General features: G+C 43.0%; 1 protein-coding gene across 5 annotated transcripts in view; it reads left to right on the top strand.

The window, feature by feature from the left end:
• The window catches only part of FAM114A1 (family with sequence similarity 114 member A1), a 91,415-nt gene that overhangs the window by 42,843 nt on the left and 33,379 nt on the right, over nt 1–15,193 (top strand). For all 5 annotated transcript variants that reach the window (XM_082728885.1, XM_082728887.1, XM_082728883.1 and 2 more), the window contains 3 exons: nt 8,564–8,677; nt 8,807–8,907; nt 11,009–11,143. In XM_082728885.1, coding sequence (XP_082585011.1) covers nt 8,564–8,677; nt 8,807–8,907; nt 11,009–11,143 — 350 coding nt within the window. The remainder of the gene's footprint in view (nt 1–8,563; nt 8,678–8,806; nt 8,908–11,008; nt 11,144–15,193) is intronic.

Below are 15,193 nucleotides of genomic sequence, written 5' to 3'. Positions count from 1 at the left end.
TGAAGTTACGGGTTCCAAGGCTGGAAAGCTTGGTGGTAGGTGGGAGTGATAACAGGGATCACAAACGTCCCACAAATGGAGAGGTGCCACAGCCAGCCTGAAACAGAGGGGTGAAATAGGGTTTACAAAGTTACGGGAGTCATCCTGGGTTGACGTCCGGACCAAACTGCTACCTCGGGATGGAAAGAAGCAAGCCAGTGAGGGCTCCGTTAGGTACAGCTAGGACACCTGCCCAAGACTTTGTAGCACTAATAGGTTCTTATCACAGGGCAAAGAAACATATTGGAAAACAGAGCGCTCCTAGCAGTAGGTGAGCTCTTGAAGGTTTATAAATTGCCTGTGGAAAGTAAAGAAAGAAAATAACTGCGTATTCCCTTGCAATTGATTCCCGCTCAGAAACCTCATGTTACTACCCCCAGGGTAATTCCAGCCACAGACAGGAGTGCAAAACACCGAGTCAGTAACAGAACACAGGGCTGTCAGTTGAGCACTGGAAATAGAAGCCAATCCTTCTTACACGTGTTGAAAAACTGCAGTCACAGTAGTTTGAGCTGTGCGGAGTTAGCAGGGGAGTACTTGGAGACTCGAAACGTTTGGAAGGTGGTTCTCTCTTGGAAAGAGCACTGGAGCAGGAGTCCTACAGACATGAGCCCTGGTCTTCACTGCTCCTAATGTGGGATCACGAGGGTGGCCACTAACTAGCAATACCAAGCCCTTAACCTCTCTCAGACTCAGATTCCTTATTTGGAAAAGTGTGGGTAGGGGAAGTTGAGACCTTCGAAGATTCTTTCCAATTTCTGTAACATGATGATTCCTAGTCTGTGGCTATGTATAGAAGGAGAAATATATTTATAACCCCTGTGCTAAATGGGAAAAGACAAAAAACTGATAGTTTTTGCTACTCTGTATTTTTGTCTTTTTGCCTCGCTACTTTGACCCCAAGGTTAAGGGCAAAGGAGAAAAAGTGACCTCCCCTCTGCTTATGTGAAATCAGTGTTCTCAGCCAACAGCTCTTTTTGGAGAGACTGTAACTCTTGCATTAGCCTCACCCACAGCTACACTGTCCTCACCTTCCAAGAAAATTTGATCACCTGCCACCCCTGCCTTTGGGCAAGTTCCTAAAATGAACATTAATATGGTTATTCTTTAAGATCCAGGCAGAAACAAGATTGGGAAAGGGAAGTACAAAAAAATAATTATTTTGATGATCATTTCAAAGTGATGCTGTGAGAACCAGATGTAGATGTGATTTCCCACCAGCGTCTTAGAGACCTGACTTTTCTGAGGCTCCGTTGCTAAGCTAAATGAGAAGATCAGCCGACCATCAAGATGAAAGTCGACCAAGCTGAAACATTCGCAGATATACCTACATAGAGATTCTATAGCAGCACAGAGCAATTTATTTCTTGATATTACAAAAGCCCTAAAGGTTTAGTTTTTTTTTTAATTCCAGTTTTGACAGTTTTATATGTCTAATCACCCTATACAGGACTACCTGGGTGGGGGACAGGTGTATCTGATGTGTATATTTACTTTTCAAAATTACCAGTGTTCCCCTTTCCCAACCTCTCCCAAGTCACACAGGTTTCCCCTTCTGCGCATTTTAATGAAACCCTTCTACCAGCCCTGTCAGAAATAATGACAGCATTTATTCCTGAGACTGGCAAACTTGTCAAAATCCTGCTACAGTGAGAACTCTTAACTGGGTAAATCACCGTCAATACCACATTGATTCGTTTTGAAGGTAGCATCGCTGATGATGGGAAGGTTCTCAAGGATCTTCAGTATAAACGATTTTAGGATTATGGGTCTGTGCATGGAGATTGTTCACGATCATTTACCATCTGGGAATAAGACCCAGGGGTTCGTGAATCTCTGTTGAATGGCCAGGCATAAACTATCCGTTCAGAGACACTTGTCAGTTTTGAACCCCCAAAGAAGTGAGTATCTGATTAGAGAGTGGACACCAACCCTCATTATGGAAAGGGAAGATTTTTCCCTGGTGTTTGCTATAGTTGAGTGAAGCAACATCATCTGTGTATTTTTCTCAACAACTATTCCTCACAACTTTTTAAAAAAATTTTTTTTAAATTTTAAAAAAATTTTATGTATTTATTTGATAGAGATCAAAAATAGGCAGAGAGGCAGGCGGGAGTAGGGGCAGGAAGCAGGTTCCCCGCTGAGCAGAGAGCTCGATGCAGAGCTCCATCCCAAGACCCTGAGATCATGACCTGAGCTGAAGGCGGAGGCTTAACCCACTGAGCCACCCAGGTGCCCTCTCACAACTTTTTATACTATCTTCAATTCCTTGATAGAAGTCTGAGATGCAGCAAACATTTTCAAACTCTTGTATGCCCCCAGAACTCACCCAGAGTGTAAATTGATGCAACTTTCAGAAGAGCAGTTAGCACTGTCTATGAAATTTGAAATGCACATAGCTTCTAGCCCAGGAGTTCTGTTGACCCTTTGCACAAAGTCATTGATATATATAATGATGTTCAATGTCAAATTCACTCAGCAAACACTTACTGTGCCAGACACTATCCTAGGCATTGGAGATGGGGCAGTGAGCCAGTGACACAAAGACCCTTGCCCTAGTAGGGCTTCCGTCCATGTGGAAGGAGACAGACAATAGACAACACAAATAGTAAATAGGAAAATGATGAAGAGGGCGAGAAGGTGGATCACGATGACTCTTTAAAGTCGTTAATGTGCAAGGTGGCACACACAGCCCTCACCACCACTATATGTTGCGAAGAGGAAGAGGCCAGGTCCAGAATGCTTATATGTAGGTATGTGCTTTTTAAAAATTTTTTTATGAAAGGAATCACAAGAAATGAATAAGATGGGGGCACCTGGGTGGCTCAGTCATTAAGCGGTCGCCTTCAGCTCAGGTCATGATCCCAGGGTCCTGGGTTCGAGCCCTGCATCAGGCTCCCTGCTCAGCAGGAAGTCTCCTTCTCCCTCTCCCACTGCTTGTGTTCCCTCTCTCACTGTGTCTCTCTCTGTCAAATAAATAAATACAATCTTAAAAATAAAATAAGAAACAAATAAGAGCTGTTATCTTTAGGGGAGATGGGGGGATGGGGAGCAATGAGGAGGAAGACAGAGTCACGAAGAGTCTTTTAAGAGCACAAAGCAGCTGCCTTCGGCTCAGGTCATGATCCCAGCGTCCTGGGATCAAGTCCTGCATCGGGCTCCTTGCTCCACGGGGAGCCTGCTTCTCCCTCTGACTCTGCCTTCCACTCTGTCTGCCTGTGCTTGCTCTCGCTTGCTCTCTCTCTGACAAATAAATAAATAAATAAATAAATAAATAAATAAAATCTTTAAGAGCACAAAGCAGTTTTCCCTTTGAAGTCCCTCTATTATCACAGCTAATGATGTAATGAAATGTGGACATGTGCCTCATTAAATATGTAGTTCACAGTACAACTGTGTAAGAGTTGAATTCATTTGAACTACAGTTGGCCAGTTGACCTAATATCACATTTTTAATATATTTAAGTAACTATTGATTAATTTCTTGTTTCAATTTGCAGTTTTTCCTTTTTGTCTCTTAGATGCAATATTTTTTTTCAAATCTTAGGTATTTCCATAGGGGGCACCTGGGTGGTTCAGTCAGTTGAATGTCCAACTCTTAATCTCAGCTTGGGTCTTGATGTCAGGGTTGTGAGTTCAAGTCCTGCCTTGGACTCCACACTGGGTATGGAGCCTACCAGAAAAAAAAAATTAATTAAAAAAAAATTCCAGAGGCCCTTATAAGTTCACAGACTCTATTGCCTATTATGTTAGTAAGTCAGTGGAAGCAGTCTAAGTAGAAAGAGGCTGCTGGTCCACCTTCTGTTGGCCATGTTCCTAAACTCTTTGAATTTGGTAATATTATCAATGTTTTTATTTTTAAAAAAATCAACCAAAGGGGTACCTGGGTGGCCCAGTCCTTCAAGTGTCGGACTCTTGATTTTGGCTCAGGTCATGATCTCAGGGTCATGGGATTGAGCCGCCTCAGTCTCCATGCTTAGCTTGCACTTTGGGATTCCCTCTCCCTCTGCCTCTGCCCCCCGCCTTGTATTCTCTCTGTCTCTGTCTCTCTGTGTCTCTAAATAAATGGATAAAATCTTTTGAAAAAATAAAATTAAATAAATAAAAATAAAAATCAGCCAGCTGTATCAGGAAAGTGTGGGTATACGTTTTTTTAGTTTCTTTTTTGTGTATTTATTTTGAAAAGAAAAAGTGGATAAGAAGGAAATGCTATATTAAAAGTTAAAGTATTTGCAATGATGTAGATGGAACTAGAGGATTATGCTAAGTGAAATAAGTCAATCAGAGGAAGACAATTACATGATCTCACTCATATGTGGAATTTAAGAAACAAAACAGGGCCATAGGGAAAGAGAAGAAAAAATAAAACAAGACAAAATCAGAGAGGGAGGCAAACCCTAGAAGACTCTTAATCATAGGAAACAAACAGTTTTGCTCTAGGGGGGTAGGGGTGGGTGAATGGGATGGATGATGGACTTGGAGAAGGGCACAGGATGTAATGAGCCCTGGGTATTATGTAAGACCGATGAATCACTGACCTCTGCCTCTGAAACCAATAATGTATTATATGTTAATTAATTGAATTTAAATTTTAAAAATAAAATAAATAAAACCAAAATTAAAAAATAAATAAAAATTAACACAGAGAGGGAGTCCTCTGCATGAGCTAGCTGGTGCCCTGCTTACAGAAGCCTTACTGTCGGGAACCAGTAGAAAGTACTCTCAGCACTAGCCAGTCATCCTGGGTGATGTGGAGAACTGCTGTTGCTTCCCTAAGTTACCACTTGACCAGAGAGACCCTTCCACCACCAGCAAATAATGTTTTAATTTGTTTGGAACTTGGGTTTTGATTTTGGTGGAACTCACAAGATAATGGCTTGATAAGACAGTGCTTTTTGAGAACAAAAATTTTAAACTGGGTGTATGAGATAACACCACTGCACAACGTGGGAATGATCCTAAAAACATCACATGCCAACCCAAGACCTGGCTAAAAGGGGCAGGATCAGAGGAAGATTCCATTCCAGAGGTGACCTTCATCTTGCTGTCTGGTCAAGGTAAGGCAAGTCAAGTAATTTTGGCTTGAGCCAGTGTTTTAAAAATAAGAAAGCTCCGGGACACCTTGTTGGCTCAGTTGGTTAAGCAACTGCCTTCAGCTCAGGTCATGATCCCAGGGTCCTGGGATTGAGTCCCACATCGGGCTCCTTGCTCGGCAGGGAGCCTGCTTCTCCCTCTGCCTCTGCCTGCCTCTCTGTCTGCCTGTGCTCGCGCACTCTCTCTCCCTCTGTCTCTGACAAATAAATAAAATCTTTAAAAAATATATATTAAAAAAAAAAATAAGAAAGCTCCTGATCAAGGATCTGATTTCTAAGAAGTTATAGAAATGGGACTGAAATGACATTGAATCAATTGTAAATGGCATATAAAACTTTCTAAATATAACATAGTGACTAAGTGTGTAAGTTCTAGAGTTAAGACTTGGTTCAAATCCTGCCTCTGCCCCCTTTTGGCTTTGGAACCTTGGGCAAATGAGTTCCTGTTACCAGATTTCTGTTTTCACAGAAGTAATATCCCTTACCTCATAATGGGAAGACGAAATGAGATAATTTACTAGACTAAAACTATTTAGTCCAGTGCTTGGGATATAGTAAGTGCGCTAATAAATATTGCCAGGACCAAGGGTTTCATGTACTTCTCTTTAGTGACCTTGTAGAACCCTGGGAGATAAATGTTACAATCCTCACTTCAGAGAAGAAACAACAGAGGTTAAGTAACTCACAATGATCACATAGATAATAAGTGATGGAGCACAAATTCCTTCACAAGTCCTTCCTCCTGACTCCTAGATTTAGGATGTTTCCCAGTAGAGTATAGGTAAGAAATTAAACACCAGCCAGTCATTTAACATGTGCTTTAAAGTTGTAGAGTTTCACAGCATTGTGAACAGAACAACGTTCTCTTCTTTGCATGATTTGCCTGTCTCTGCTGCAATAAGCCAAGGCGTAGAGGATATTCTACCTTTCAAGCCATGGAATTTGGAGGAGTTTCATTTCTTTGAGGCTACTTAGGGTTCGTGATGATGTATGAAGAATCCTTGAATTATACACTGGAGTGTTATTCGTATTTGGGTTTTTTTCTGTTTTCGGTAAAACCTAATCAATACCTCTGAGAATGACTCACAGTCAAAAGGCAACAATGAGGGTGCCTGGGTAGCTCAGTGGGTTAAGCCACTGCCTTTGGCTCAGGTCATGATCTCAGGGTCCTGGGATCGAGTCCCGCATAGGGCTTTCTGCTCAGCAGGGAGCCTGCTTCCCTCCCTCTCTCTCTCTCTGCCTGCCTCTCTGCCTACTTGTGATTTCTCTCTGTCAAATAAATAAATAAATAAAAATCTTAAAAAAAAGAAAAAAAAGGCAACAATGACTCCTTATTACAACTTCCTTGTTCTGGGCACTAGATGTCACACTAAGTAAAGTTTTAGAAGTTATTCTTCAAAGTAGGGTGTGGCATCATTCAAACCGTGTCTGTGAAGAACCACAGCTTTCCATTTCGAGTAGAACGCAGGAAAGATGTACTTCCGCTAACAAAAGAATTCAGGAGAAAGAACTGGTCATCAGAAAATAAGCTAGGTCAAACGTAAATGTGTGCAATGTTTTGTAAATCAGTTATACCTTAGTAAAGTGTGTGTGTGTGTGTGAGAGAGAGAGAGAGACTGGAGTAGCAGCATTGTATCATGTATACTAAACAGACACATCCCATTTATATGAACACAAACGTGGTGTTTCCTTCCAGAAACAAAGTAACTTTTCTAAAGGCAGTTAATGTAGACATACCCCTAATCAATTGGATTCTGAGATGGTCAGAAGCTGGTTTTCCCTAGGTAAAGAATCAGACATGGCCCTCCCACGAAAGGGGCAAAGAAGATGAAGGAGTTAGTGACGGGGCTTCCCTGAACCCTGTAGGGCTTTCACAAAGAAGGTGTTCTCCCGGCCTTCTCCAGTTCATTTTCTTTAGTTTAGCCCTCAGAAATCTCAAAGAGAATCATGACTGTGATTTGGATGTACATTATTTCCTTTGGAATATATATATATTTTAAGATATGTTAAGGAATATGGACTCAGGGTATAACTTAGTTCAGTGATATTCTAAACTTCAAGGTGCTCTCAAAACTCCAGTAACTTTTCACTGAAATGCTTGGAATTTACCGGAAGCTAGAGAGAATGAATTTCATCCTTAGTTTTAGCAGTTATAAAGAATGTGTTTTTGGTTTTTTTTTTTTTAGTAACCCGATCATAAGTTTGAACTGTATCTAATGAACTACACATGAATATAGACATATTTCTGCATGAAATTAATGTGGTAAACATTATAAATAATGTTTTGTAAGTTTCCCTGTTGTCTAGGTAGCATATAATGACAGGTGATTTCCACTGGATCTAATTAGTCCTCTCTCTGGTAAATATCAGGGCCCCGATGATGTTAAGATTGCTCTGATAAATGAAGTTACAACCAATACTATTATTTGGGTTTGGGATTCATCCATGTCTTTCTCTTATTCAGGAGATGAACAATTGGTCATTTTGACAGTGCTTTCTAAGAGCAGCTGCTTCTCTTTGGTTCCCAAATCCTGCCATGATTTGGGACTTTTCCCCCACACACTAATATTGTTGGGTTTTAACAACCTGGCGTTGCCTGGGTTCCTAGTGCCATCTTTCCCTTTCTCCTTGCACGCAAAGGGGAAGGCAAGTGCTGGCACAATGGCCAGCCAGGCTGTTTCGCCTTCAAGAAGCCAAAAAGCCACTTAGGACTCTGAGTAGACTATTAATTTTTGTGTTCAGTTCATGAACTTGAGAAAAGCTACAGCTCATCATGGGGGCCTCTCAGGAGAAAAGAAAAATTTTGCTCCAGAATAAAATGTAAACAAGACTATTTCTATGCTAGGCCAAGGGGTGTGTGTGTGTGTGTGTGTGTGTGTGTGTGTGTGTGTGTCTGTGGTAGGATGAGGGGGTCAGCCCTGTGTGTGGAATACGTGCCCCGCTGGGCTGTGGAGAATATGGATAGACGGGCCCTGCTTGGATGGGTAAAGCCAGTACCCTTCCCCCTGACTGGCTGCAGTTCGAGCCTGCGTCCTGACCCTTACTGCTTAGGACAACTGTCAGAGCCGTTGGGTGGCCCTCCTGGTTTTCTCACCAATTTGCTTCTAATTTTGACCTGTCAGTCCCAGACCTTGCACTCTCTGCCCCGAAAGAATGACGAACCCTTTGAGGGAGCGTTTCCATTCAACAGATATGAATTGAGTGTCTGTGACGGGCTAGGCCTGCAAGGAGTCCAAAAATGAATGGTGCGTGCCTGTTCTGAGGAGTTTAGAAAAGAGTAAAGAGGATCCATCCACACTGCTAACTACCACAGTCTCTTATAACCGGGGTACACACCCACAGCTTAGCACAGCGCTAGAGCGTGAGCTATGGAATTGGCAGACCAGGCGTTTTCTGTGGTGTTCCTGAACCATATTTTTATCTCCTGACAGGTCATGGATTGACAGCAGTCAAGGAAAAGGCAGGGGCCACCCTGCGGATTCATAGTGTCAATTCCAGCTCTCCGGAAGGGGCCCAAGCTGGTGCTGAAAATGGAGTCCCTCAGAGTGAGTGAGGAACTTATTTCCGGGGCTTCTTGGACTTGGGCCCTCGTGCACTAGGTGCACAGATGGAAGCTTTCTAAGTTCAAATCAGCAGAATGAACTCCAAGAGGGTGTTTTTCTCCTTCCTGGCAGGTGTGGCCACAGATCAGAACCCTGCAGAAAGCCCACCCACTTCTCCTGCATCCGGGTCTCGGGGCATGCTGTCAGCCATCACCCATGTGGTTCAAAACACAGTGAGTCGTTAGCTCCTTCTCTGTTTCCCCTGCGTCTCCCTTTGATGTCTGTATTTACCAGTGACCTAAATACATCAGAGAAAAGATGGCCTCTCTCGTAACTTTGGATTATGGTTTTGTTATGCTTTCTCCTGCAGAGTAAGCATAACCTTGGCACCAAAATAATAAGGGCAAAAGATACATATTTTATGTTTAAAAGAAAAGAGCTGCTTAGAAGGAATATTTTCAGTCCGATGGAACAGCGAGCGTCCTTTCCGACAGCTGCAAGGACAGCCTCTGGCTGGGGGAGGAGAGGGGGGCCCTTTCTTAGAGCTGAGACAGCTGTTTTAGCTAGATGGTCTGTGTTTCCTAACCTTCAATTTGTAAATGATAAAGCCATTCAAATTAAAAAAAAAAAAATTCTGGTAGGGAATTGGGAACAATATCCCGAGATGTTTCTGACGTGTTTCCGGATAATGAAGATTAACATTCTTGACCTTGAGTTCCTCATCTCCCTGAGTCCATGCAGGGGGGTTGTCTTCTGAGTTTTTACTCAGCAGCCTTATTTCCGGTCTGGGTTCACTTCTACCTTCTGAGATTTTCTTTTCCAAAGCCCCAGACTTTCCCACGAGGTCCGCCCTTCATCGAAGTCCCTGTGATGCTTTACCAAAGTAATCCCTCATAGGATGTCAAAAGAAAAGAGACTCCAGGAGGCAAAAATATACATTGCCTATATCCCCTAGTTCTTCCACAATATGCGTGTGTGAAAATCTGTTTTATAGTGTGACGATTGCTTGGCTCCCAGAGCTAAAAACAAAGTCTAAACACCCAAGATGGAAATGAGGACTAAAGGGTACTCAGCGAAGTCTAATATTGCTAACGAAGTGGTAATTAAGAAGATTAGGAAATGCATATAGGCAAAAGATAAGAATAAAATATAATGCGTATAAATTCATGTAAATTCATAAACACATACACGCATACTGTAATTGCAGTCGTGGAGTGGGGATGTTTGTACAGAAGTTGCAAAGAAATGTAAGCAGTCCTGTTTATGTGGACACTTCATGGTAGTGAAGCTTGGCTGTTTTAATCTTTGTTTTTTAAGGAAAACAATGGCTGATGTGAGAATTTGCAAAAGGCTAACTGTAGGATAGAATAGGTTCTAAAGCCAGTAGTCTATGGAAATCAACCTGTCTTATTTCGTGAATATACTAATTATAGATGGTTATTAGTAGTTTCTGAAATTATCCAAGGGCCATCTGACACAGCCTGAGGGTCCTACACTCCAAGGCCCTAGATGAAAGAATTCACTAAATTGATGAGAATATTTGACATTTTAATAGACTGCTCCACATAATTCTGTTACTTGGGTTAGCATTCTTTCAAACAAAACCAGTACTGCAATCACCTATTAATTTTATGTCTTAGATACATATCTATCCATACACACAGAGCCCACAAAATTCATCTCAGGTATGCTCTGGTTTTTCCTAAGCATGCTTTTTATTTTATTTTTTTTTTAAGATTTTAATTTATTTGACAGAGAGAGAGACACAATGAGAGAGGGAATACAAGCAGGGGGAGTGGGAGAGAAGCAGGCTTCCCACCTAGCAGGGAGCCCGATGCAGAGCTCCATCCCAGGACCCTGGGATCATGACCGGAGCGGAAGACAGAGGCTTAATGACTGAGCCACCCAGGCACCCGTAAACATCCTTTTTTTTTTTTTTTTAATTTTTTTTTATTAATTTATTTGACAGAGAGAAAGATCACAAGGCAGAGAGAGAGGAGGAAGCAGGCTCCCGCTGAGCAAAGAGCCCGATGCGGGGCTCGATCCCAGGACACTGAGATCATGACCTGAGCCGAAGGCAGCGGCTTAATCCACTGAGCCACCCAGGCGCCCCATCCGTAAACACCCTTTTAAATAATATTGTCTGTCCTACAAATGACATACGTCCTTCTAAGAAAAAGAAAATAGAATGAAGTGGATATTAAACCCCTAATGGGAAAAAATTGTGACTTTATATTGATTTTAGTATTTGAATATGGTGCCACCTAGGAGTTACTGACCACTGTGGAAAAGCAAAAGGCAAAAAGAAATCTCATGCCATTATCTCATCGGCAGGGTAAAAGTGTCTTAACGGGCGGTCTTGATGCTTTGGAATTCATCGGTAAGAAAACCATGACTGTCCTCGCGGAGAGTGACCCAGGCTTTAAGCGGACCAAGACGCTCATGGAGAGAACCGTTTCCTTATCGCAGGTGGGATTATATACATTTGCCGTGTCTTCTTTCAGTCCGTAAAGTAAATGCATTTTTATGTGTCTTTTTTAATGAGTGTTTTCAAGCACGGGACTTAAATTCAAATGACATTAAGATAGTGGAGGCTGAAAATTGAGTCTAAGACACCTCTTTCCCTGGCCGCTTGGTTTCTCCTGGGAGACAACACTGTTAACAGCTTCATATGGATTCTGTCAGAATTATCATATAGCCATGCATATGGGCGAACATATGTTCGTGAGCTAGAGATATAGATATGCAGATATGTAGACACATACATACTTTTTCAGACAAATGACAGCCTCCTAACCACATTCTTTTGTACCTTGCTTTACTCACTTAATAATTTCTTGAAGAAATTTCTTTTTTTTTTTTTTTTAAGATTTTATTTACTTATTTGACAGACAGAGATCCCAAGTAGGCAGAGAGGTAGGCAGAGAGAGGAGAAAGCAGGCTCCCCACTGAGCAGAGAGTCCAATGCGGGGCTCGATCCCAGGACCCCGAGATCACGACCCGAGCTGAAGACAGAGGCTTTAATCCACTGAGCCACCCAGGCACCCCTTGAAGAAATTTCTTGAAGAAATGGTTACATTTAGCCCACCCAGGCTGCTGTAACAGAATGCTAGAGACTGGGGTCTTACAGCAACGAACACTGATTTCTCATAGTGCTGGAGGCTGTGAAGCCCAAAGTCAAGGTGCTGGCAGATTCCGTGTCTGGTAGCATTTTGTTCCCGGCTCATAGACAGCTGTCTTCTTGCTGTATCCTCATGTAGTGGAAGAGGGAAGGAGTTCTGTGGGCTCTCTCTTGTATGGTCACTAATCCCACTCATGAGAGCTTCATCCTCGACCCAATGCCCTCCCAAAGCCCCACCTCCAAATACCATCACAGCAGGGACTAGTCTCAACTTATGAATTTGGGGGGGACACAAGCATTCACATTGTAGCATTATTGTATGTATTCCAGATTTCCCACGTTCTACCCCTATGACCTTGCCCTGGTTTACTCACTTGTACTGGGTAGAACATCAGTACCTGCCGATGGCTTTGATGTAAGGTTTCAATGAATTAGCATAGTACCCAGGTCAGGAATGCCTGTTACTATTGCTGTCATTATTATGTGTCCATATAATAGGTAGAAATGATATTTCATTGGAATTTTAATTTATAGTCCTCTTAGTATATGCAAGGATGGGCTTCTCTTCTCACACTTCTAGATTTAATGTTTCCCGATACACCCCCCTGCTGCCCCCCGTCTTGAGAAACGTGAAAAATTGACTCCTTGGGCCACCTGGCTGGCTCCATTGGTGGAGCATGTGACTCTTGATCTCAGGGTTGTGACTTCAAGCCCCACATCGAGCGTAGAGCTTACTTAAAAAAAAATTTTTTTTAATATGTGTTTTGCTTACTTAGAGTAGTTAGGTAAATTAAAAATACCCTTTACCTTATTTTCCAAATATAAAACAATAATGCTGAACTTGCTCTTTTGGTTGGCACGTGCCCAGTTCTTGCTCTGTGGGGCCAGCAGGCCGCTTGTCCCTGTCCTCCCCAGCAGTCAGATAGACACACCAGGTCTATCTTTGCCTTCCCAAAATCAGGAGCAGCTGATACAGCCCTGGGTTTTGTAAATTTCACAGGCAGGACAAACATAGCTTCTTAGCAGCTCAGGACTAGAAAGCCACCGAGGACCTATCACTGACATCGTGTTAGTGGTAGTTCCCGAAAAGCTTTTGTTTTAAGCTATTTCCTCTCATCTCTTTCAGAGTAACCCTCATATAACCACTCTGATATTATAGCTCAGGTCGGGACTTGGCAGGATCCCCTAAACAACCACCCTACTGTTCTTTAAAAAGAAAATAGAGGGGCACCTGTGTGGTTCAGTCAGTGAAGCATCTTCCGTCAGCTCAGGTCATGATCCCAGGGTCCTGAGATCGAGTCCCGTGTCCAGCTCCCTGCTCAGTGGGAAGCCTGCTTCTCCCTCTGCCTCTGCTGCTCCCCCCTGCTTTGTGCTGTCTGTCTCTGTCAAAGAAATAAATAAAATACATTTTTTTAAAAAGTTTAAGAAGAAAAAGAAACTAGATTTATATTAATCAGGTAATTAATTCTAGATGTTGCAAAACAGAAGCAACACAAAAAAAACAACCCCCAAGGATCAGTGTGGCTAAGAACAGAAGAAAGTCTATCTTTCGCTCCTACGGTGTGAGCGCTTCTGTCCAGGGACTCTCTAGGTAGTTCTTTTCTGAGCCCCTATCCCATGACTCCACCATCCTAAAATGCTTCACCTCTAGCCTCCTACAGAGGGGAAGGTGAAATGGAGAGGGCTAGGTGAGAGAACTTAGGACTTTACCCTCATTCCTTTGGCCGAAACTTGACACATAGTCTACCTAATTCAGTTCAGTGGGCTCAGAAATATAGTTTAGCCACATGTCTGGGAGGAAAAGGATATTTGATGAGCAGGTAGGAATATTTTTGCTACAAGATTTTATATGTCTATAAAATTTCTATATACATGTGTATACAATTATGTATTATATATTACATATATGTGCATACAAGCATACATATATATAAGAATATATGTAGATATATAAATTTGATTCTAGGTAAGAAACTGATAATGTGGGGAAAAGTGTGACCAAATGCACCTCTAATTCACACAGATCACTGCAACACTACCTACTCCAACCTACTGCCACACAGTCATTTTTCATTCATCCATTCATTCCTTTGTTCATTTCAGAGATGCATTTTGAATGTCCACTATGTGCCAGGCACTGTTCCAAGCACTTGAGCTATACCAGTAGCCAAAATGGATAAAAATCCCTGTCCTTAAGGAGTTTTTGTTCCAATGAGGAGAGACAGACAAACCATCGACATCATCTAGTATTTTAAAAGATGATTGAGTGCTGTGGAAAAACAAAAAAGCAGGAAGAATGTAGGAATGTGGAAGTGAGAGGCAGGTTAGGTATTAAATTGGATTGTTAGGGGGACGGCCTCATGGAGATGATGACATTTGAGCAAATATTGAAGTAGATGAGGGTCTTGACCATGCTGAAATCTGAGTGAAGCACATTGCATGCAGCAAGAGCAGCTTGTGCAAAGGCCCTGGGGCAGGAGTGTCTAGCATGGATGAGGAAGAAGGATGCTACATGGTGGGAAGGAAGTGAGCCAGAAGGAGAACTGTTACAGATGAGGATAGAAATCTAATGGGGAACAGGTCATGGCAGATCCTGGAGGGCATTTGCAGGGACCTCGGGTTGAACCATTAGTGAAATGGTGAAACCATTACAGCATTACTGAAAGAGGAGTGACAAGATCTGCCTGTAACAGGAGCACTTTAGTTACTGTGTTGAAAACAGACTGGGTATGGAGAGGGCTGAGGGTAGGGAGACCAGGTAGAGTGGTTACCAGTGCAGGCTCTCCCGGGAACAGGGGCCAAGATGGCCTTAAAATGTGGGGATTTTATTAGGGGGAAATGCTGAGCAAGAAAGTGGAGGTGGGGGGCGAGAAGGCTGGCAGGGCTATCAGACCAAGATGCAAGGCTGACCCCAGGGATGGGGAATGGGAGAGAAGATGGGGCAGAAGCCTCCTGGGCTGCTGTATCCTCTGAGGAAAGCTGGGCAGAGCCCTTGGGCAGTCCTTCAGATGATGTCCCCGGACAGGTCTCCTCATTGTCCCTGCTGCACTGGTGATGATCATGGGAGGCATGGACTGCAAAGTACAGCATCCAGGGCGGGGCCCTCGGTCACTTGTTCTGCAGCTCTCACTGCCTCCTCAGGGGGCAATGCTGTTACCTAAGCAGGGGGACGTGGTGGCTCAATGTGGAGCCCTGGAAGGGGAGGGTGAATGCTGATTCCAGGGATGTTCTGAAGGTCAACCCGGACTTCCCAATGGAGGAAACTTGGGGTGTGAGATAAGGAGGCAGCAAGAGCGACCCCACGGTTTGTTGGCATGAACAGCTCAAAGGATGAAGCCGCCATCCATTGACATAGGGAAGTCTGTTGGATTTTTCCTAATCCACACTCAGTAACTACA

The sequence above is a fragment of the Mustela nivalis genome (assembly GCF_964662115.1).
Source record: "Mustela nivalis genome assembly, chromosome: 4".
NCBI lineage: Eukaryota > Metazoa > Chordata > Mammalia > Carnivora > Mustelidae > Mustela > Mustela nivalis.
This window is presented reverse-complemented; position numbering and strand designations above follow the sequence as displayed.